Genomic DNA, 21,650 nt, shown 5'->3' on the forward strand with positions numbered 1-21,650 from the left:
ATATCTTATTGGACCAAGAAAAATTTTCATTTTAAAACATTTAAAGTTGGTTTGTTGTTATAAATGAAACATATTCTGTTATAACAAGAAAAAGATCCAGGCAATGCCTAAAAAGACATCCGCTAGAAAAACTGACAAAGACTAGTTCACATAGTTTGATTGGATTCAGTTTTATTTCCTACTTTGGATGGAAGTATCAAAAAGATTAGAGGCGGTGTAAGAAAGTGAACAGAGATGAGAAATATGCGGAATAATATTGTCTGCCGCAAACCAGGAGCTCTTACATTAATGTAAGCCCATTTCAACACTGATCAAATGGAGACACAGTATTTTGGTCTGTGGGGATGGTGGGCAAAGTGTTAGTTGTGCCAGTTCACTGAGTCCACAGGCCAACCATTTGGCACATCAAATGTATCATATTAACATTAAATATATATGTTGCTGTAATGAATTTGATTTTGTGCAATAACGAGGACGTTAGGAACAAGAATAGAATGATATGTTGGCACGATGACAAAAGTTTATTTAAGTGTTTATACATAGTGAACCCTTAAAGGTGCCATATCGTGCTCATTTTCAGGTTCTACTTGTATTTTGTGTTTCTAGTAGAACATGTTTACATGCTGTAATGTTAAAAAAAAAAAATGTATTTCCCTCATACTGTCTGCCTGAATACACCTGTATTCACCCTCTGTCTGAAACAGTCCGTTTTAGTGCATTTCAACAGAATTGCAAAGGAACTGTGTTGCTAGGCAACGGTGTTGGCCCATGTTTACTTCCTGTCAGCTGATGTTATTTACATACACTGCAACAGGAAATAAACTGGGACACATTTAGAATGTTTATGTTTAAAACCATGTAATGGTCTAAATATTGTATATTTGTGACATCACAAATGGAAAGAAATCCTAACGGCTTGTTTCAAACACACAATTTCTGAATACGGGCTGTTTGTGTTTCTCCGTATATTGAGCATTTTGTATAGTATTTTTATAGCACTTAAACCTGCTTTAAATGTAGAAGACCTGAAAATCTCACTTTTTATAATATGGGCCCTTTAAAGGTTCAAGTTGTACTGCATTTATTACCATAATGCTCAGAGGGTGTTTGGCTAGGTAGGAGATTTGCTTTGTCTACTCTCCATAAACTACAGTACCGTACTTACTTGCTGGTTTCTTAAACCCATATTAGATGTATGTTAAGTCATTAGTTGTTTAAAAAAATGGGAGGAACGTCCTGTCCTCCACCAAAGAGTGCGAGAGGTTCCTCAGTTCTCTAGGGTGGAAGACTGTCTTGTATCCGAGGAGATTAAGAAGAGGCTGGCAGGCAGTCTGAGTGTAAACCACCATGTCGAAGGACAGCTTCACCCTCCAGTTCTCTGCATTCGCTGCTGAGTCCCGAACTGTGGTGAACTTCTGCCGGGATGACAGATCGCTGCTGCCTCGGGTGTTGTTGATGATCCAATCCTCCACACCGTGGTCCTGAACCAGTCCAAGGAAGCTGTAGAGCTCCCTGGTCTTCTGGAGAGGAAACCTGGCCAAGTCTTCATACCTGACCGAGAACAGGGAAAGCAGAAAGGATCATTCAGTAATCCTTTTCAGACCACATATTATTTAGTGACCTTTTCAAACCCTTTCAGTCTGCTTTCAGGGCCTGCCACTCCACTGAAACTGCGCTTACTAAAGTTGTAAATGATCTCCTCCTAAACATGGATTCAGATTCCACCTCGGTACTTTTACTACTGGATCTAAGTGCAGCTTTTGACACTTTTGATCATCCTATACTCTTTGACCGATTGGAGAACAAATTTAGCGTCTCTGGGCCAGCTCTCGCATGGTTACAATCTTATTTATCTAAAAGAATGCAGTGTGTCTCTTGTAATAATACAACATCAAGATTCTCTGAGGTGAAATATGGCGTACCTCATGGCTCTGTTCTTGGCCCTCTGCTCTTCTCCTCAACATAGCACCTCTTTTATATGTAGTCATGGAATTAAGTTCCACTGTTACGCTTATGACACAGCTGTATATGCGTTCCCAGTGCACTATACTTGGCACATGCTGAGGGCCATGCTAACTGGGAGATGGCGACCATGATTTCTTCCTATATCCTGTCTGGAAAAAACGGGGCTATTATAACCACTGGCAGTATATATTAATTTACTATCTCGACAAGAATTTAGCCACAAGCATGCAAAGAAAACAAACAAGAAATCAGCAGGCCTATGGAATATAAAAAAACGACAAATAAAGATGATTTTTAGGTCTAATCCAAATATCTAGTGTATCAACTCAACTTGGAGTGGTTCAGATAATTGTAAAAAAAAAAAAAAAAAGAGAGCAAAAAGCCTGTTTAAGAGGAAACAGGTGTGGTCAAAACTAATATCCATCCATCCATCCATCCATCCATCCATTATCTTCCGTTTATCTGGGGCTGGTTCGCGGGGGCAGCAGGCTTAGCAGGGTATTCCAGACGTCCCTCTCCCCAGCCATGTTTTCCATCTTCCCAGTCCAAACTGATATCCATTCAAGAATAAAATAACTAGCGTCTATGCCTCCTTGTTCAGAGGTTATGAGTCAAAACATATAGGGCTGTACAAACTGTCACATGGTGACACTCTAACCACTTATTCATTGCCAAACTTGTTGTTCGAGTCATCCCACTGACTGACGGACAAACAGGGCCCTGGTGAAGGTGGATGGATCAGAGTAGTTCATTACAACTGAGCACTAAAAGGCTTACACTCTTTACACAGATTGTATGTCTACAGATATTATGTATCTCACCTGAGCAGCATGTATCTCCCTCTGAGCCAGGCCGGTTTGGCGAGGCCCGTGGACACAGACCTGAGGAAGTCCTCACACACCGTGTTGATCTGTCGTAGGTTCAGGTTGTGGGGTCGACGTCCGGTGGCTCTCCACAGACGCCACAGCCGGTAAGTGTCTCGAAATGTCTCAATACGAGATGCCAGGATACCACGTGGATCTCGAACGAGCTGGACCACCTGATGATGATGAATAATGAAACGTATTCACCAGGAATACACTGTGGTTACAACATCAACAGCACAGATGTCTCTGAATGTCTCCATGTGTTGAAAGGCTTCTGAGTGAGCTAGAGGTGTGGACATTTATCGATTCTAAGATGCATCACTGCATCAATGCATCAGGAGTTTGGCTTCATTTCAGCTCAGACCCCTTTCACACCAATGACCAGGGTTGGACCCGGGTTATCTGACCCATGTTCAACTCTCCTTTTGTCAATTCAAACCAAGCCGGTCAACCCGGGTTGAACCCTGGTCAGAAGAATTCAGATACGACCTGGGACACATCTAGGAGCAATGCATACCAATTACTAGATATAGGTGGAGGATTACACGTCTGGAGGATTACAGAGAGGATGATAGTGACATCATCAATGTGTGCAAAAACATAAAATGTCACAGAATGATGCATGTTTTTGGGACACAGTGTAAATATAGTACACACAGCATTTTTGGCTTTATAAAATGTAAAATTATGTTGTATGTATGGAGCTGTAATGTATGCAAAAACATACAGACAACATAGAGATTTACAGGATCTATTCACCAACATGCACCTTTTTTCCTCTGTCTATCTACAGTACCCATTTATCATATATCAGACCACATTGTGTTATCTAATCCCAGTAAAGATTTACTACATTTAGTAGACCTACTAAAGTTTTTCAGCTGGACATGTGGCAACTGTGGGATAATGTAAGAGTTTGTCCAAACATAATAAAATGAGTTTATATTTCATTTAGTTTGCCAATTACTCAATAACGTAATGAACTGGGACTGGGTTTGTTACTTTATAACAGAGAGAGCAGGCGACAGATGGATCTTTTACCAGGTTTATTTTGAAAGATAAAAAGTTAAAAAAAGATAACGTTACAAGTAGAAGATGTGCAAACACGCTTTAAAAACAGATGTGCGTACAGCTGGTGTTACTGTGAGGTGGTCGGATTATTATTAACACGGTGTGTTTCTGTGTAACGTATCGGCGGATGTCTCTCTCATTCAGCAGCCTTGTTATGTTCGTTTAACGTTACACTACGTTGTTCCTCACCATCCCGTCATCTACCGCTTTTTTCTTCCTCACAGCGGACGGCCAGCAGCTCCCACACCTGAAAGTCTCGCCACACATCCGTGTTGTTCTCGTCCGTCGTTCACCTCTGGTGTGTCTGAAAACATTCCTGCTGCCGTCGCTCTGTTTGTTTATGAGCCACGGCGACCTGAGACAGTTACGTCACGGACCGTGCGACCTCATTTGCAACCGAATAGCTTTGTCCAGCCCCGTTTGTAAGCGACCCTGGTCCGTGCCATTCACATCGAAATCGACCACCTCTCGACATGGGTCGCGAAGCCAAGTCGATCAACGCGGGTTAACCCTTTCATACACACAATCAACCCTGATTGAGTCCTCGGTGTGAAAGGGGGTATCAGTGTGAGTCTTTACTGTGTTCTGCTGTCATTTACTGTTACGTTTGTTTCCCTCCCCTCCCCTCTTTCTCTCATCTCCTTGTAACTCTGTGTTTCACTGAGGGCGGAGCTTTGCACACACACTCCCAGAGAGACAGCATTCAAACACTTGGCAGTCCGCTAACTTATTGCTCTCGCTACCAATATCAGAACTCGAAAACTATTTAACTTAGGAACTTCAAATTTGGTATGATGGTTGATACAGTGGTCTAGTTGTGCCATTTGGGGGTTAGAAGTCCATGGTGCCCAAAATATTTGACATTTTGGCCAAAAACAGTGATTTTTTCGACTTCAATTTCGTTTCCGGAGTACAACTAAGTACAACTTAGTTCCAAAAGGGCAAAACCTTTGGCACTACTTTAGCACTTTCTAAATTAAAAGGGAGTTCAGAATGATCTGACTGCTTGTGTTAATTGATAAAAAGTAGCCATGTGCAGTAATATAGAACATTGAGGATGCGATACATTGCATCTAGAATAGTTGTGTATTACATTGTCTGGACTTTAACTTTAATCACATTCTCTCCATCGTAGTAAATCATGTTTGTATCACTTTACATCCACCCGGCGTTGCCTTTTTGTCCGCAGATAGTTCGTTGAGAAGTTTACCTCCCATTCAGCGACGGCGGGGGAAAGAAGGCTATGGCGGACGTGGTCTTATCTGCCGTCAAGTTTTATTTTCTGGAGAAATGTGAACGAGACGGAAAGGAGTTTCTCTTTATCGCCACCACATCTACTATCTATGGCTCCACTCAGCGAGCGTAACAAAGGCTACTGGCACAACACTGCCACTGTCTGTGAGCCTGTGTTGCATATAATATGTAGCCATGTGTCTGTGCATGTGTTTGCAGTATCTCTTGAGGGACTGCAGTCATTGTCAGTACATGTTCAATCAATACTAATTTAGAACAGCATTGATCTTCATTCATCTAACCTTACATAATCCAGTCAGCTAGTGGTAAGCTGTTAAATGCAGCCTCCTGACTCAGTAGTACAATGACCAGTAATGCTCACTACAGCTGGGTATCATTATAGTTCCAGCCACTAAAACTAAAAGTCTGTATTCATTGAAAGTCTAGCTGTGGTGAGCTATTTCTAAATTACAAGTTATTCATGTTGCTTAAAAGCAATCCTTAAATAACATTATACATTCTAAAACTGTACAAAACCCCATAGCTGTTTCCCTACAACACTGTCATCTTTCACTGCTTTCACACAAAATGCAAATTCCTTTTTTTTTTGCAAACACAGATGACAGAACAATTACAGTTTTTCTTTTTTTGTTCTGATGCACTGTTAGACAAAAAAGGTCCGGCTTTGAGAACATGTGACACAAACACCAAACTGTGTTCCAGTTTTCCAAAACAGCAAATCCATACAGTAGGACTGATTGGATCCACCATCAGTGTGACCATTCTTCGAAGGTCACAATCATTTAGATGCGATTACAATAAAAAACAGACGAAAATCCCAATCTTTCTACTACTCTACATATTTCTTGTCAGACAGTATATAAGGCAGCACACATCGCTGATTGCCATTCTACACTCTCTTCAGCGAGTGATGTAGGAGCAACAGGGACCCCTCGGTAGAGGGCTCTGCCTGTGCCTATAGAATTAGGGTCACAATATTGTAACCTTCATTCTAACTCACACAGGCTCCGCCCTCTACTGGACTATATGGGTACAGTGGGTGGAGCCTGATGAATGCACGCCCTGCCACGGCATAAGATCAACCCAACCATACTGACCCTGACTGGCTAGAGGTTAGTTGCTGCAGGCCACCTACTTATTTATAACATGGGCTGCCACAATGGAGAAGTAGGGGGCCTCAGCCAACCCAGGTAGTTTGCAACTGCACTGGGTAGAGCCATGGAACCTAACCACCAAACAAGGTTACAAGGGGCATGTAGAATGTGTGCTGACCATGGTGGGAGGGTCTCTTTCCGCCTGCCTATAGGCTTGGGAGATGCACTTACAAAGCCATCCTGCCAGGCGTTTCTTGGAAAGGGCTTTACCGGTCAAACCATCACGGAAGCACACGGACAGCTGTTCAGTGTGTCTGATGGGGCCGTGCGTGCAACATTGTTATTACTGGGCAAATCAGAGGAAATTTTGTCCCCCTGTCTCCCGCATGGGGTGGAAGACAAAAAGCTTCCGGTTGTATAACCCTCGATCTGAAAGAACTCATTAAATTCTTGGGAACAAAGGAGGGATTTGGTCTAAGAGTAGCCCCGCTGTGGTCACCACGAGGCAACAAGCAACTGGGGTGCACCGACACGGTGGTTAGTTCACATACTCTTTCAGCAGAGGTCAGTGCAAGCAGCCCAACCTGTGGGACGGTCCAGGACTGCGGTGCATCATCTGAGCCATTTCTGCATTCCACGGCGCAGAGCGGTGACCTGGGCTACCAGAATGACCAACAACTGCTCCTGCCTCACTCTCTCCAACAGGGGAGGGATGAGGCGGAGCGTTGGAGCGGCGTAAAGCAGCTTCCTTGTACAAATGCATCCACTCCCAAGGGGTGGCTCGTCCTGCTGTGCCAGGGAGAGCCATAGCGGGCAGCGGGTGCTGCGCCAGTCGGCGAACAAATCCACTTCCACTTTAGTGAATCGGGTCTAAATGTGCTTCACCACCTTGAGGTGAAGCCTCCACTCAACTGTTAGGGGTACGACATGAGGTCGGCACCCCTGTTCTCCAGCCTGGGCTGTGGAGTGCCTTCAGAAACAACAGGAGCTCTGAGGCACACAAACACAGGCTCTCCGCCATCCTCAACAGGGACCGGGCAGCGGACCAAACTCAGGAGAGCGGTGAGTCCCAGCCACGCATGGCAGGATTGCCTTCTGTGGCTAGAGACATCACATGACCGTTGCAACACATTGAATCAAATTAGTTATTTGGCCAATACTGCGGTCCAAAATGTCAGTCTGGGACAGTGAGTAAAGGGGGGCCAACACACCCGGATTGTTAGCAGCTGAGCAAGCTGTGCTCCCACCTGAAATATCTTGTCGGTTTGAGCGACATCATTGATCTCAAGCTCCGATTCACTCTCATCGCACGTCAAAGCGTTAAAAGTGATCCCACCGTTGCCGGCGTCCGATGAAGTTCTTCTTCTTTTACCACCTGAAGCGATGACTGCATCCAAGGAGGAAGCAAATATTATATTTCAGTAAGCACGTCCTGATTGGCAGGCTGCGCTTCTGCAAATTTCCAGTGGGCGAATGCATGCTCATGATTGGAGGAGAGTATTATCCATGAAGTCCAATAGAGGGCGGAGCCGGTGTGAGTTAGAACTGTAATACATTTTGTAACAAATATAATAATAACAATGATAATAATAATTGCAATTATTTCTATACCTTCAGGTTGAGTCTTGGGTCTTCAATCAACGCCCTGAGGTCGCTGATTTGTGGAATCCGGACCGTCTTGATGGCCGCGTGGCGCTTTGCCCTACAGGCATCACCAGCCAGCAACACATTGAGGGATCCACACCTCCTCGCACACTCGCCCTCATCAGCCAGCACCAGGCTCTGCTCCTCTGGGCCCAGAGCAGCCTCACATACAGGTCGTGAGCACAGAGACCGGCCTAAAGAACGGATACATACAATACAAAGCTGTAACACAATGACAATGCACTGCAAAAAACAGCTACATTTATAAACTATTATAAATAAACTATAGGAAGACAGGACAAGTGGACAAAGTTCTTACTAGCTCCTCGTCTGAACAGCTTGTCTGTGGAGTGGTTAGCAGGTCGGGGGTGTATATAACTCTCCAGACTGTTGAGGTGACAGTGGTACAAAGACCTTAGCAGGTCTCTAGCCGGTCCCAGCATCACCCTCCTCTCAGCCAGGTTCCGACTCTGCGCCAGCCGAGGAAGCAGCGCCGACTGGACGTGGTACAGAGGCTCGAACAGGTAGAAGACCTGGGATATGCAAAAAAATATCAAAGACAATATATGACAGTTACAGTGCACCTCAGTACACATAACAAACTGTTTAACAGAATGACGTTTCTAGGTGCAATCGATACATTATTTTGTGCCCCCTTTGGACATATAACCATCACATTCCAGTGGGTGTTAACATGTCTTATTGATCAAGTGCCTCAATGGTTGCTGAGCTGACTGAACTGGCATTGCCACCCTGGTTCTGTGTATATGCTGGGAATGCTCCAACCTCCAAAGCCCCCAAAATACTGACCTTGCATTCTGCAATTTAGAGGAGGGTCTGGACTTGAAAAATAGAGATACTGATGCAGAGCGGAAAGAATATTTCTAACCAATCTGTGATGTAGCGCTGCCTAATCTTTGCATAATGACAAATGTGGTGAAATCGTCTACAAGCTGTGGTGATGTCACAAGCTCATTCAGGAGCGCGTGTGTCTGTTTTTCCAGGAGGAAAGCTGAATCCCCTTTTCCACTCATGGATCCCTCTCTCCACCCCAGGTCTTTTGGTATTATGGGTTTGTTCATATACAGTTGTTATATTTGAAAAGTAGAGCATTTGACAGTTAGGTCACGGAGACACTCAAGTATCAAAGTCTCTCTGTTTGTCATGTGCCAAGACTGGTGCTATCGGGGCTGTAGGAGGCTTACTGTGGGCTGAGATGGGCATAGGTCCCAAGTTACAGCCGGACAATTGACCACATTTTTGATGAGGTCAGTGATGGAAAAAAACAACATGACTATCAAGCTGGAATCTGTCTCAAATTTCCAAAACAATTTTTGCCTTGAAAATTTAGTTTCTCAAAAATTGTTTCTGCCTCCAAGTTTGTAGGTTCAATTATTATTATTGCCTTACATTGTAATAAAACATATTTTTCACTTTAACTTGTGTGTAAATAATATTTGTGGTGCTGCAAATATGGAAAAAGCAGCTTGGGGGTGGCCAAAGTGTTCTATGCCACTAAATGCCAAGGTCATCAGAATGCCAATCTGCAATGGCCCAATATCGAGATTTCTTCAAAATATATTGAGCTATATACATGTCAAATTTGGCTCTTTTATCACAAAAAGGCTTACTACAATAGGCTTGCTATGGCTAGGCTCTTTCTTTACTGCTTGCATTGCAGTACTTCGAAGTTTACATTGGATCAAGTACGTTACCCATTGCCGTGTACGCTGACCACAATCCACTTGTGTCTTTGAGCCAGATGGGTAACGCAAATCAAAGATTGATGAGATGGTCCTTACTGGTGCAAGATTTCAATCTGGATATCCGCCAGAAAAAAGGCACCAAAATGTAGTGGCAGATGCCCTTTCCCGTGCGTCGGTTCCCTCCTAAGTAACAAACATCTTTGGGGGAGATGTTTGTTCTTTAGGAAGGGGGGTGTTACGGCCGCCGGCCGTATTTATGTGTATTTATGTTTATAAATTGTCTACAGGTAATGGTATGGCTAAATTAATGGAGAGTGAGAGCTCTTATGTTCTTCAGAGGATCTGTGTTAATAGGTTCTGTTTCCATTGGCTGGCCTTCGATGACGTCGCCGCTGCGGATTGGCTGAGGACGGCGGGTTGGCCTATTTAACTTCTGGGAAAACACAGCTGATACAAGGTCGATGGCTGTCGGGTGTTTGCTTCGATCCTCCTCGCTAAACCAATCTTTTCAACAGCATTTGTAGCGTTGTATTTGTAAACTGTGTGTCGGAAGTATTAGAGTGGTGACCACGTGAAGAGTGGTATAGTGTGCTTTAGCTCGTGTTAGCCGTAGCCTTTTTCCTGTGTGTGTTTTGGTGTAAACATTTGTAACTTTAGTTTAAGTAGTATCTTTGTAAATATATTGAACTTTAATCTCTTGTTGTATTGACCTCGGCATCTAACACAAGTTACATTATCTTTGTAAATATATTGGACTTTAATCTTGAAGCTGTAGGGGTGAACCGCCATTTGATATAATCTGTTTTCTCCTGTTTTAAGTTAAGGAGTTAGGTTTAGCCCATGTATTTTTGTTTGTTTCTTTTGTTACAGGGTTTAGTTAGAACTTGTTTGAGAAGTTCTTTAGTTTTTCATTTTGGCCGTTGATTCACCCTGAGCCTGCACTTCCTGTGTTTTCTATTTGTAAATAGATTGTTTAATCATTGTGTGCAACAATAAATATTAATTGTTGCAATTCATTCGCCGATTCACTTTGCATTTTATGTTGCGCTTCCACACCACTAGAGTTGGGCTTAACACTGTAGTAAGTGTAATAAGTACTACATTAAAGTCAATGATAGTCAATAAGCTCATTCTTAGTCAATGGTTAGGTTAGCGTTGATTGCTGTCAGAAAAAAAATAGAAACCTGTATTGTCATGATGGCCTAGTGGTCTAAGAAAGATACCCTGTGTCTGCAAAGTCACTGTAATGAAACCAGCTTGGTAACCTTGGTGTGGGCATCCTCCTGTTTCTCTCTACTGTTGTGAACACTGTTGACATTTGTGCTTTAAAAGTCGTTAAATGCATACAATGTGCTTGGACCCCGCTTATCGCCGCTTGTGGCTGTATTGTTTGGAACTGTGTCCCACTATAGCACATTGTCAACTGAAGGAGAGGTCATATGTATCCATATCACATTCTAACCTCTGGATGCTGGTTGAACAGCTGACCCACAAATGAGGATCCGCTCCGCGTGGTGGCCAGAATGAGGATGTGGGTTCTCTTGTTGCCAGAGAAGGAAGAAGGGGTGTGGGAGAGGATTTCTTCACAGCCCCGGTCTGAGCCCTCGAGCGTCTCCTGGCCCGATCGCGTCAGATCTTTCAGGCTGCAGTTGACGGCGTGGTCCGTAGGCGGCAGGCCCACAGAGCACAGCAGGCTTAAGGTCTTGGTGGAGAACGTGCGGATGGCCGTGTACTGGATGGCTATGGAGGCTAATGCTAGCAACACCATGGACTTCCAAGAACACTGCATGGTGGCTGGACAAATGCATCAGGAAGCCACAGCACTGTCTGCCAGAAAAAGGGGACAGAGACATAAAGAGGACAGGAGACAAAGAGATATTAAGACTGTCGTCTATTGTTGTCTTTACTGGTTTGGTTCACTCTTACCACTCTCATCAACCTTGTTTCCAGCAGCAACAGGTAGCTAAACCCACCCCTATGTACATTCATTCAATTTGGCAATCAGTTAACACACCTGTCATCATTTTAAAATCGTCATCGGGAGTATGAATGAATGAATGATTCATTTATTTTCGTGTCTGGTCATTTACATAACCCATCTGTCATGGGATTATTCAGACACATTAACTAACAGCAAATCAAACATTCTGGCATGTTAGATCACCGTCATCTAACAGCACAATAACACCAGTACCATCCATACAGAAACAGAACCATCATCCAGGCATAATCGTAAACATGAACCTCCCACACATAACGCTCAAGGATACGTACACAAATCCAAACATGACAAAGGAAGTCTGAGGAATTCATCTGTCGTATGTTACTTTTCCCCCTCACAGAAAAACAGCTTTTGCATGCGCCTCCTCCATTATTACCTCCGCCAAGGCCAAACGCTTAGGAAGGAGGTTATGTTTTCACCGGCGTTTGTTTGTTGGTTTGTCTGTTAGCAGGATTACTCCAAAAGTCCGTGATGGATTTGAATGAAAATGTTTTGGAGGGGTGGGGTGTGGCACAATGAACAATCCATCAGATTTTAGTGGCGATCCGGATCATGATCCGGCTTCAGGAACATTTTTTTAAAATTCCGATCAGCCAGAACATTAAAGGTCCCATATTATAAAAAGTGAGATTGTCATGTATTTTATATTATCAGGCAGGTTTAAGTGCTATATAAATACTGTTAAACTATCAAAACGCTCAATATACAGAGAAATACACACAACCCGTATTTAGAAATTGTGCGTTTGAAACAAGCCGTTAGGATTTCTCTCCATTTGTGATGTCACAAATATACAATATTTAGACCATTACACGGTTTTAAACGGAAACATTCTAAATGTGTCCCAGTTTATTTCCCGTTGCAGTGTATGTAAATAACATTAGCTGACAGGATGTAAACATGGACCCAAACTGTTGCCTAGCAACGCAATTCCGTTGCAATTCCATTGAAATGCACTAAAATGGAGCGTTTCAGACAGAGGGTGAATACAGGTATTTTCAGGCAGACAGTATGAGGAAAATAAAGTTTTTTTTTAACATTACAGCATGTAAACATGTTCTAGTAGGACGTGGATGATGGTGCAAGCTGAATAGCGGGAGGGGGGGGGGGAATCGTACTCGGGCACCTTGGCGGATGTCTGTGCTCTCCGAGTGCCATTCTAATTGCATATGTGTTTGTTGTCCACAGTGCACTGGGGGGCCGACAGTTACAATTTGTTGAACTCTGACCCAAGCAGCACAGTAAATCGCTGTTGACGTCGAACTAAAAGATGGACTAAAAAAACAAATTACTGGTGTTTCTGAATTTCTACAACTGTACGATAACAAATTTTGCCTCATATCGAGACTGGAGAAAAAAAAAGATCTTCGTTGGCAAAATATCAGCATGCAGATGCAGCTACTGTTACAAAAACACAGTTTGAGTCTCATGGCAATTTACTGCTAGCACTCTGAACAGGCACTATAGTGGTGATTACCAGAAATGTGTCACACACACGAGAAGGCACACTCCAATCCCAATGTACAACCCAAAGCTCAGAGTATTGAACTCTGACAGACATTTCCGGACATTTGTGTATTTTTCTCGTCATCAACCACGACTCGGTCCGACTTACTATTGTCAGTGTATCCAAAGCCTGCACATTGGAAACCACTTCACTAGAGCTCCAAATAGGTATTAATCCATGACTGTAATTTTGTTAGACTCATGACCTCAATATTTCTAAAAATCCCGGCTACAGCCATGACTTTATTTTTTAGCACAAAGCATTGGACACTCTTATGTTAAATTGTGGGATTTTTTTTACTGTTGAGATATTATATTTCACTCACTGTTTAATTTGCAAGACGCTGTGATATTATATTTCACTTAATATATTTGATCTGTACAGTTTTATAAACATCCCAAGGCACATTTAAAGGTGCCATATTGTAAAAAGGTACCATTTTCATGGCTTTTATATCATAAAACAGGTTTAAATTTTATATAAATGTTGTGAAAGTATCGAAAAGCTTAATCCACAGAGAAATACACACAGCCCGTATTCAGAAACTGGGCATTTGAAACAAGCTGTCAGGATTTCTGTCCATTTGCGATGTCACAAATATCCAATATTTAGACCATTTCACAGTTTTAAACGTAAACATTCTAAATGGATCCCAGTTTATTATTGTTGCAGTGGATGTGAATGACATCAGCTGACAGGAAGTAAACATGGACCCAAGCTGTTGCCTAGCAACGCAATTCTGTTGCAATTCCATTGAAATGCTCTAAAATGGAGCGTTTCAGACAGAGGGTGAATACAGGTATATACAAGCAGACTTTATGAGGAAAATAAAGTTTTTTTTAACATTACAGCATGTAAACATGTTCTAGTAGAAACACAAAATACAAGTATGAACCTGAAAATGAGCACAATATGTCCCCTTTAATATCGTTAGCTGCCTAAACATTATGTGAATTTAAATTGATTATGAACTGTTTTCACATTTTGAAAACAATATCATGTACATAATGTTGTATAACCTAAATAGAGAAAATGTCATTAAGATATTAGCCTAATTAGTGCAGCTAATTAGGCTAATATCGATCTTTCTATCTATCTATCTATCCATCCATCCATAATAACCCGGTGACTGTCTGTCATCATGTCTCTCTGCTAGCTGTATCGTGTTATCTTTCCTTACACTGCCGCTGAATATTCCCTCGCGCTTCATGCCGTTATTTCTTCATCCTGAGCAGCAGACAGCAGCCTGACGGTAGTTATAGTTACCTCTCATCTGTGTGTGTGAGCCGTCAGCAGGAGGCGGCGGGCTGGCTGCGGCGGAGACATGGTGCTGATGGTGCTGATGCTGGTGCTGGTGCTGGTGCTGATGATGATGCTGCGCGGCGTTGGAACAAACAGCATTCTGCGTCCGTCTGTGAGCCACACGAGGAGGATGAGGACATGCCGCCGCGGATAGGAGACAATCCAAAACCCAAATCTGACCTGAAACGAACGAATGTTTCAGCAGAACCCGTGACTACTGGCAGTCACGTGCACATCAACAGGCTGCTGGACATGACGTAGGTGTATAGAGCGGGTCTCTTTAACAGTAAAGGCTGTCTATCTCTACATCACCTCCCTCTCTCTCACTGCCTCTACCCAGAGCCCCCTCCTCTTTATGGTTTACATTTTTTTCTATCTCAAAACAATATTAACATTCCAATGTGTAAATTGAAAGAGTTATTAGTTTCTATAATTCCTCTCCAGGACTCCAAGATAAAATTTACAATCTGCAATTTAGTTTTTACATAAACAAACACCCTATTTTTGGATAATAATTTAGAACAAATAGACATTTTACACATTTGGATGACATAGCCTATTAAAGTGGCAGTAGTCAGTATATTTTTGGCATCATTGGGCAAAAATCCCATAATAACCTTTCAGCATATTGTAATTCAAGTGTTCTGAGAGAAACCTAGACTTCTGCTCCTCCTCATGGCTCTGTTTTCAGGCTTTAAAAAATCTAATGTAATGTCATCGAGAGAGCGTCCCCATTGGCTGTGCTCCGGTCATGTGATCGGAACTTGGCGTTCCTTCAATGGATTTCACAATGGCTGCCGCGTCACAATCTTCTGAAAAAAATTGAGGAGAGAAATAGGCATAATATTGATTCATATTTGATCAGCGCTGCCTAGTTTGACCGTTTGGTTAGAGTTTGCGAGTGATTGACAGCCGGCTCTCATAGACGGCAGATGGACAGCAGACCTCAGATCAGCTCTTACTGCTTGTTTTCCTCTGGTCTGTGAAATCTTGCAGATGCCGTTAGGAGCACTGGAGGACACAGAGGAACATGATTTTTTTCAGGTTACCTGTTTCATGTACTACTGTCACGATGTAGCGACCGTTTTATAAAAATAACTTTTTTTAATCATATCTGCTCCAATCTCATCTACTTCAGCTTTAAGTCAGTAGATGGCGCTTGTAGGTTTTCTTGGGTTAACCAGGGAGACTGTATGCCCACATACATACAGATATCAAGAAGAAACGAGCGCGGCTCGGGCAAGACTAACTCCAGTCTTCTTTTCATCGATCCAAAGTTTACGATTGATCCACAGATATTTCTAGCCTGTGGATCGCTTGCTGCTGGTCCAGATTCCCCCTATAGGTCTGGTGCCTATATATGGGCATGTGAATAGGCTAGGTAATGCAATGTTATTAATGCACAGCGACAGAACAAAAGACAAATATTAAAACATAACGATATCAAACATATACAGACGTAGAAGAAAACAACATTGAATATAACATGATATTGTAACTTACACTTACAGTAATATCTGACCTAACAGCGGGGCATTTTCTGAACATTTTGGGGCCCTAAAGCGTCATCTTACACTGACCCAAACCACCACCACCCCTAGGGATATACGGCCTCAAGGCCTCCAGTCATTTTAATATCCCTGAATGAAAATGAATAACTGGGCACACTTTATCAATAATGAAGAAACAAAATAAATAATTAACAAATAAAGCACAATATCAAAACAATAAATGACTATTTACAAGAAAATGAAATTGCACAAACATTTGGAAAAGAGAATAATATAGTCCTTTAAGTATACATTACGAGAACATTCGAATGCAATATGAAGAAATAACTTTTAACTAGAACGAGTGGCCGGTAGAAATGTTCAGTGACCTGCCACAGTGACAGGTGGGGAAAAAGGTTATTTTCAGACCCTGGTTGTAGTACATACATACCATGCACAATCCCAGCAGTGATAAGCACACACTTAAAAAGCAAATAGAATTGTCAAAGGTGAAAATCAAATATCAAAGAAAAATGTCAATTCATGTACAGACTGAGGAAATGAGAAAGATAAGTCAGTGATATACAGTATGTATATATATATATATATACATACTGTATATATAAATTTATATCACATTACATCACTGCAGACCCTCCACACCCTGGACACAACCTGTTCCAGCTTCTCCCCTCTGGGAGGCGCTACAGAACTCTATACGCTGAAACAACCAGACACAAGAACAGCTTCTTCCCACAGGCCGTCACTCTGATGAACACTTCATCAGTCATTCACTGTCTATAACACTCTAACACCAAAACATCCACTGCTGCTCCACCCACCACAAAATCCCGGGGAAACATCATATTACGTCATCCAAAACTGGATGATTAATGACACTTCCGAACTCATTCCGGCGCCGCTGCATGAAAGTTTCTCTCTCACATGGACGGAGGTGTGCTGGAGACCTTCAGACCTTCAGGACCTCAAAGATAAACTGGCTTAGCTGACGTTACAGGCTCGGGTGGTGATACACGGCGACATTGGACTAGTGGTTATCCCAACACATTTGTACTGATTACAATTCCATAGATATACATAGATTACATTTATATATATATATATAAACATTTATTTATATACACAAAACATACAAAATGAATTGACATGAAACAAATACAACAGGAGGGTTAAAACAAACATGAGTTGGAATATTGTTTGTATCTTTTTTTATTTATTAATTTCTCATACTTCTTTTACGTTGGAGCAAATTAAACAGAAAATGAATGGAGAGTACAGAAATGAGAATAACTTCAAAACTAAAAAGAAATTCAAAATCTGAATTAAATCTTGAAAACACGCTTTATTATAGTGGAGCTTGGAGTGTCTAGTTTAAACATTGTAAGAGGGGATACATTTTGAAATGTTGAGCTTCAGAGTTTAAAGCTGAAGTAGGCGAGATTGGAGCAAATCATGTTCCTCTGTGTCCTCCGGTGCTCCTAACGGCATCTGCAAGATTTCACAGACCGGAGGAAAACAAGCAGTAAGAGCTGATTTGAGGTCTGCTGTCCAGCTGCTGTCTATGAGAGCCGGCTGTCAATCACTCGCGAACTCTGACCAAATGGTCAAACTAGTCAGAGCTGATCAAATATGAATCAATATTCTGTTACGTTAATGCCTATTTCTCTCCTCAAATGTTTTCAGAATCATCTTGTAGTGCACGGTTTAGCTGTAAAATGAGAAAGTTTGTGACGCCGCCGCCATTGTGAAATCTGTTGAAGGAACGCCAAGTTCTAGTCACATGACCGGAGCACAGCCAATAGGAACGCTCTCTCTCAATGAAATGACCTGTGATTGGTCAAAGTCTCCCATCACAGGCTAGATTTTCTAAAGCCTGAAAACAGAGCCATGAGGAGGAGCAGAAGTCTTGTTTTCTCTCAGAACACTTGAATTACAATATGCTGAAATCTTATTATGGAAGTTTTGCACAATGATGCCAAAAATATACTGACTACTGCTACTTTAATGGAGTTAAAATATTTGTTTTGATATTTCTCCAAAAGTCTAAAAGCAATAGACGCCCCACCCAACCCCATTTCCAGAGTGGTCTTCACTTTGTCACCTATAAGGGTCAGTCAATATATTGATCAATTTCAATACTTTTTGCTGTATTTTGCTGTATAAAACATCTTTGTTACAAACATCATCATTCAACTTTTGAAAAAACATATTTGTGTTTGGTTCTACCTCGGCTAGGGGTATCTGACTAATAACTAGTGCAGTAGAAGTATAAAGTAGTTTACTGAGAAATTCTCCTTACCTCAAAGTAGAAAGAGGTACCTCAATATTGTAGCTCACTCAAATCACAGTACTAGAGAGCATGTATTTAGTTACATTCCACCAGTGCTCTCTCCTGGTATCTCCCGGTGTACTCAGTGAAAGGGTCGTGAGGGAAAGATATAAGTGACGGAAACGTGGTGCAATAAAGGGAATTATGGGAATGTCACTAAAAGGTCCCTATATTGTAAAAAATGAGATTTTCATGTCTTTTATATTATAAAGCAGGTTTAAGTGCTATATAAATACTGTTAAACTATCAAAACACTCAATATACGGAGAAATACACACAGCCCGTATTCAGAAATTGTGCGTTTGAAACAAGCCGTTAGGATTTCTGTCCATTTGTGATGTCACAAATATACAATATTTATACCATTACACGGTTTTAAACATAAACATTCTAAATGGTTCCCAGTTTATTTTCTGTTGCAGTGTACTGATGGTAAATAACATCAGCGGACAGGAAGTGAACATGGACCCAAGCCAATTTCGTTGAAATGCACTAAAACGGAGCGTTTCAGATAGAGGGTGAATACAGCTATATTCAGGCAGACAGTATGATGAAAATAAAGTTTTTTTTTTAACATTAGAGCATGTAAACATGTTCTAGGAGAAACACAAAGTACAAGTATGAACCTGAAAATGAGCACGATATGGGACCTTCAATATCACTTTAAAAGAGGCTCATCAGCGTGAACGCTCCATCGATGACAGAGGAATGTAAGTTTGATGACAGATGCAGTGTTATTGTCTATTCATAAACCTGGTATGAATACTCTAAACATATCGGTGCTGGACATAGGCACTGTGGATTATAAGAAAGGTTATGTCCTCTGTTTTGGGTAACACGGACGCACACTGTCACCAGCCCACACGCACACATTGCACAAACTAAAGTTACCATTCCTGTCTTAAACCTCAGAGAGATGCAGCAGCAGCCAGCGGAATATTTCCATGAATCATCCTCTAAATCCTGTGGCTGACACTGTATCATCTGTTTCAGTCTGTGGCTCCGCTGGAACCTGTACCTTTCATCCTAGAGAAATATGAAACATGTGTTAAGATGTCTCAGCAGAGTTTTATCTAAACTGAGACGCTTATTCAAAGACATGTTCCAGCAGCAGACCAGCAGGTATGCATGTGTCAGAGTACACTAAAGCAACCTGTTGCCACTATTTCCCTTCTGAATTTGTTCCTTGGTGCTGCATGATGATACTGTGAACGACGTCAGAGTGGCCAGACATGCAGTGGGTGGACTGATCTGGTGGACTGGACAAAGAGATCATCCCACAGGGTTGTTTGTGAGGCTTTTTGCATTCCATATGTTGGAAACAAGGCAACTCCCCCAACTGGAAATGAGCTCTCTGAACAACTCTGTCTCTTAGAAATGGTCTTTATATTCACAAATTTGCAACAGCAAATGGCAACCGGATTACGTTTTGTATCAACGTAATGAGGAAATGTGGTTAATTAACGTATCTGACAAGTCAGAAACTGTTGATAGTGAACGAATCAGTAGAATGTTCACCGACAACTTCATTTGTTTTCCACCAAAATATCAGCTGGTTGTGACTACAGCATTATTAAACTGTGTTATGGTTCTGTTCAAACTCTCGGGTAAAGGGACTGTTTGTAACTTCTTACACGTATAAATCATTGCGGGTCGGTGTCCCATGCGCACAGAATATCTAGTGATCTAGTGGTATGTTTGTTCAGAAATAACTGCTGCAGCTCCTCCAGACCAACAGAGGTTTCCCGTGTCTTGTGAAGTGACGGGGCTCCGCAGAGAGAAACGTTATCGTCTCCGACCAAAACTCCGGTGTCTCCCCTGTTCCCTCCGGCCGCGGTCGGGAAGCTTAGGCAGGAAAAGTCAACACTAGGATCAGCATTGATTCATGGAGAGACCTTCGTCTGGTCAGCTAACATTACTGCCAAGCAGCTGAAATATAGAGTGATATCCTGGTTTTAGCTGACGTGTGTCGCCTCACTGTTTTGAGCGATACTCGTTCATGTCTATGTAGAGCGAGCACAAGCGGAGCGCGAGCAACAGGACGCTGACTTTTGTTGACTTAACGGCCACAGGTGTCGCTGTTAACAAGACATTTCTGATTCTTACAAACAGTCCCTTTAAACTGTGTTATGGTTCTGTTCAGACTCTCGGTTAATGTTAGACAAAGATCATGACATGGTATAATACAGAAAAAAAGTCTGCAGTGACTTGAAGCACAAGACACAATGTGATCATCAACATTTAACCAGAATTATGATCTTTCCCTATCTTTAACCAAAGTGCTTTTGTTGTTTAAACCACAGATGGGGACTAGGGATGTGAACCCTGCTCTCTTGAATCAAAGTCCTGACATCTGTACACCATCCACATGTGGTACATACATGTAGCACTTCATTCACTCGAAAAGTAAAGTGGTGGACACACTGCCCGCATGAGGCTCGCGTGAGTCTCGCGTGGCGTGTTGTTTTTTATTTCGGCGTCCATGTTAACAGGTTAGAGTGGACACACTGCCCGCATGAGACGCGCGTCTATTTTATAGAATAGAAGGGTCGCCTATTTTACACGCGAGCCCCTCGCGTCTCAGCTGCGTGTCCCAGCAGCAACAGACAGTGAAGGTGATCTATTGACAGTATATGAACATCATACCAGCAAGATTACTATAGTTTCCATGTCTGGACATCTGTAGAATATGTCACAGACAGTGAAAGTGATCTATTGACTGTATATTAAAGGGACTATTTGTAACTTTCAGAAATGCTTCTTAACAGCGACACCTGTGGCCGTGAAATCAACGAAAGTCAGCGTCGGGCTCGCGCTTGCTCGCTCTCAATATACCTGAACGAGCATCACTCAAAACAGTGAGGCGACACAAGTCAGCTAAAACCACAATATCACTCTATATTTCAGCTGCTTGGCAGTAATGTTAGCTGACCAGACGAAGGTCTCTCCATGAACATGATTTAGATCTGATCCTAGTGTTGGCTTTTCCTGCCTAAGTGCAGGCTGAGGCAGCGGGGCTCTGCAGCATGTCTCCTCTGCACTCTCCACCCGCAGCCGGAGAGAGCAGGGAGACACCGGCACCCGGTAGGTAACGAGAAGACAACGTAACTCTCTGCACAGCTCGGTCACTTCACAAGACACGGAAAACCTCTGTTGGTCTGGAGGAGCTACAGCAGTTATTTCTGCACAAACGTCCCCTGTACATTCACTAGATATTCTCAGAGCTAAACTAACTCTTCTGCAGTGTGGAGTGAGCGCGCGTTCACGTCTAGAGGTGGAGCGAGCTGAGCTGTCTGAGTGAAGGCGAGCAGGCAGAGGAGGAGGGTACAGCGGCTACACGCGAACGAGCATATGCGAGCGCGCATGTGTGACGACCCGCTACATTTATGCGCGTACAAA

The 21,650-nt window shown here is 42.5% G+C and overlaps 1 protein-coding gene across 3 annotated transcripts; it reads right to left on the reverse strand.

Annotated features, from left to right (window-relative positions):
* Window positions 1-471: 471 nt before the first annotated feature.
* LOC141765518 (carbohydrate sulfotransferase 1-like) lies at window positions 472-14,651 on the reverse strand. 3 transcript variants are annotated; one of them, XM_074631555.1, is made up of 6 exons: window positions 14,376-14,651; window positions 11,063-11,423; window positions 8,214-8,427; window positions 7,862-8,088; window positions 2,787-3,004; window positions 472-1,551 (listed from the first exon to the last, which is right to left on the reverse strand). In XM_074631555.1, the coding sequence occupies exons 2-6, from the start codon at window positions 11,387-11,389 to the stop codon at window positions 1,215-1,217; spliced, it is 1,323 nt and encodes a 440-aa protein (XP_074487656.1). In that variant the 5' UTR covers window positions 11,390-11,423; window positions 14,376-14,651; the 3' UTR covers window positions 472-1,214. The 3 variants fall into 3 exon arrangements, with proteins under 3 accessions (XP_074487656.1, XP_074487655.1, XP_074487654.1); XM_074631554.1 differs by having other exon boundaries at window positions 14,290-14,651; XM_074631553.1 differs by having other exon boundaries at window positions 11,063-11,427; window positions 14,376-14,649.
* Window positions 14,652-21,650: the final 6,999 nt, after the last annotated feature.

This window comes from Sebastes fasciatus, chromosome 4 (genome assembly GCF_043250625.1).
Source record: "Sebastes fasciatus isolate fSebFas1 chromosome 4, fSebFas1.pri, whole genome shotgun sequence".
Classification (NCBI taxonomy): domain Eukaryota; kingdom Metazoa; phylum Chordata; class Actinopteri; order Perciformes; family Sebastidae; genus Sebastes; species Sebastes fasciatus.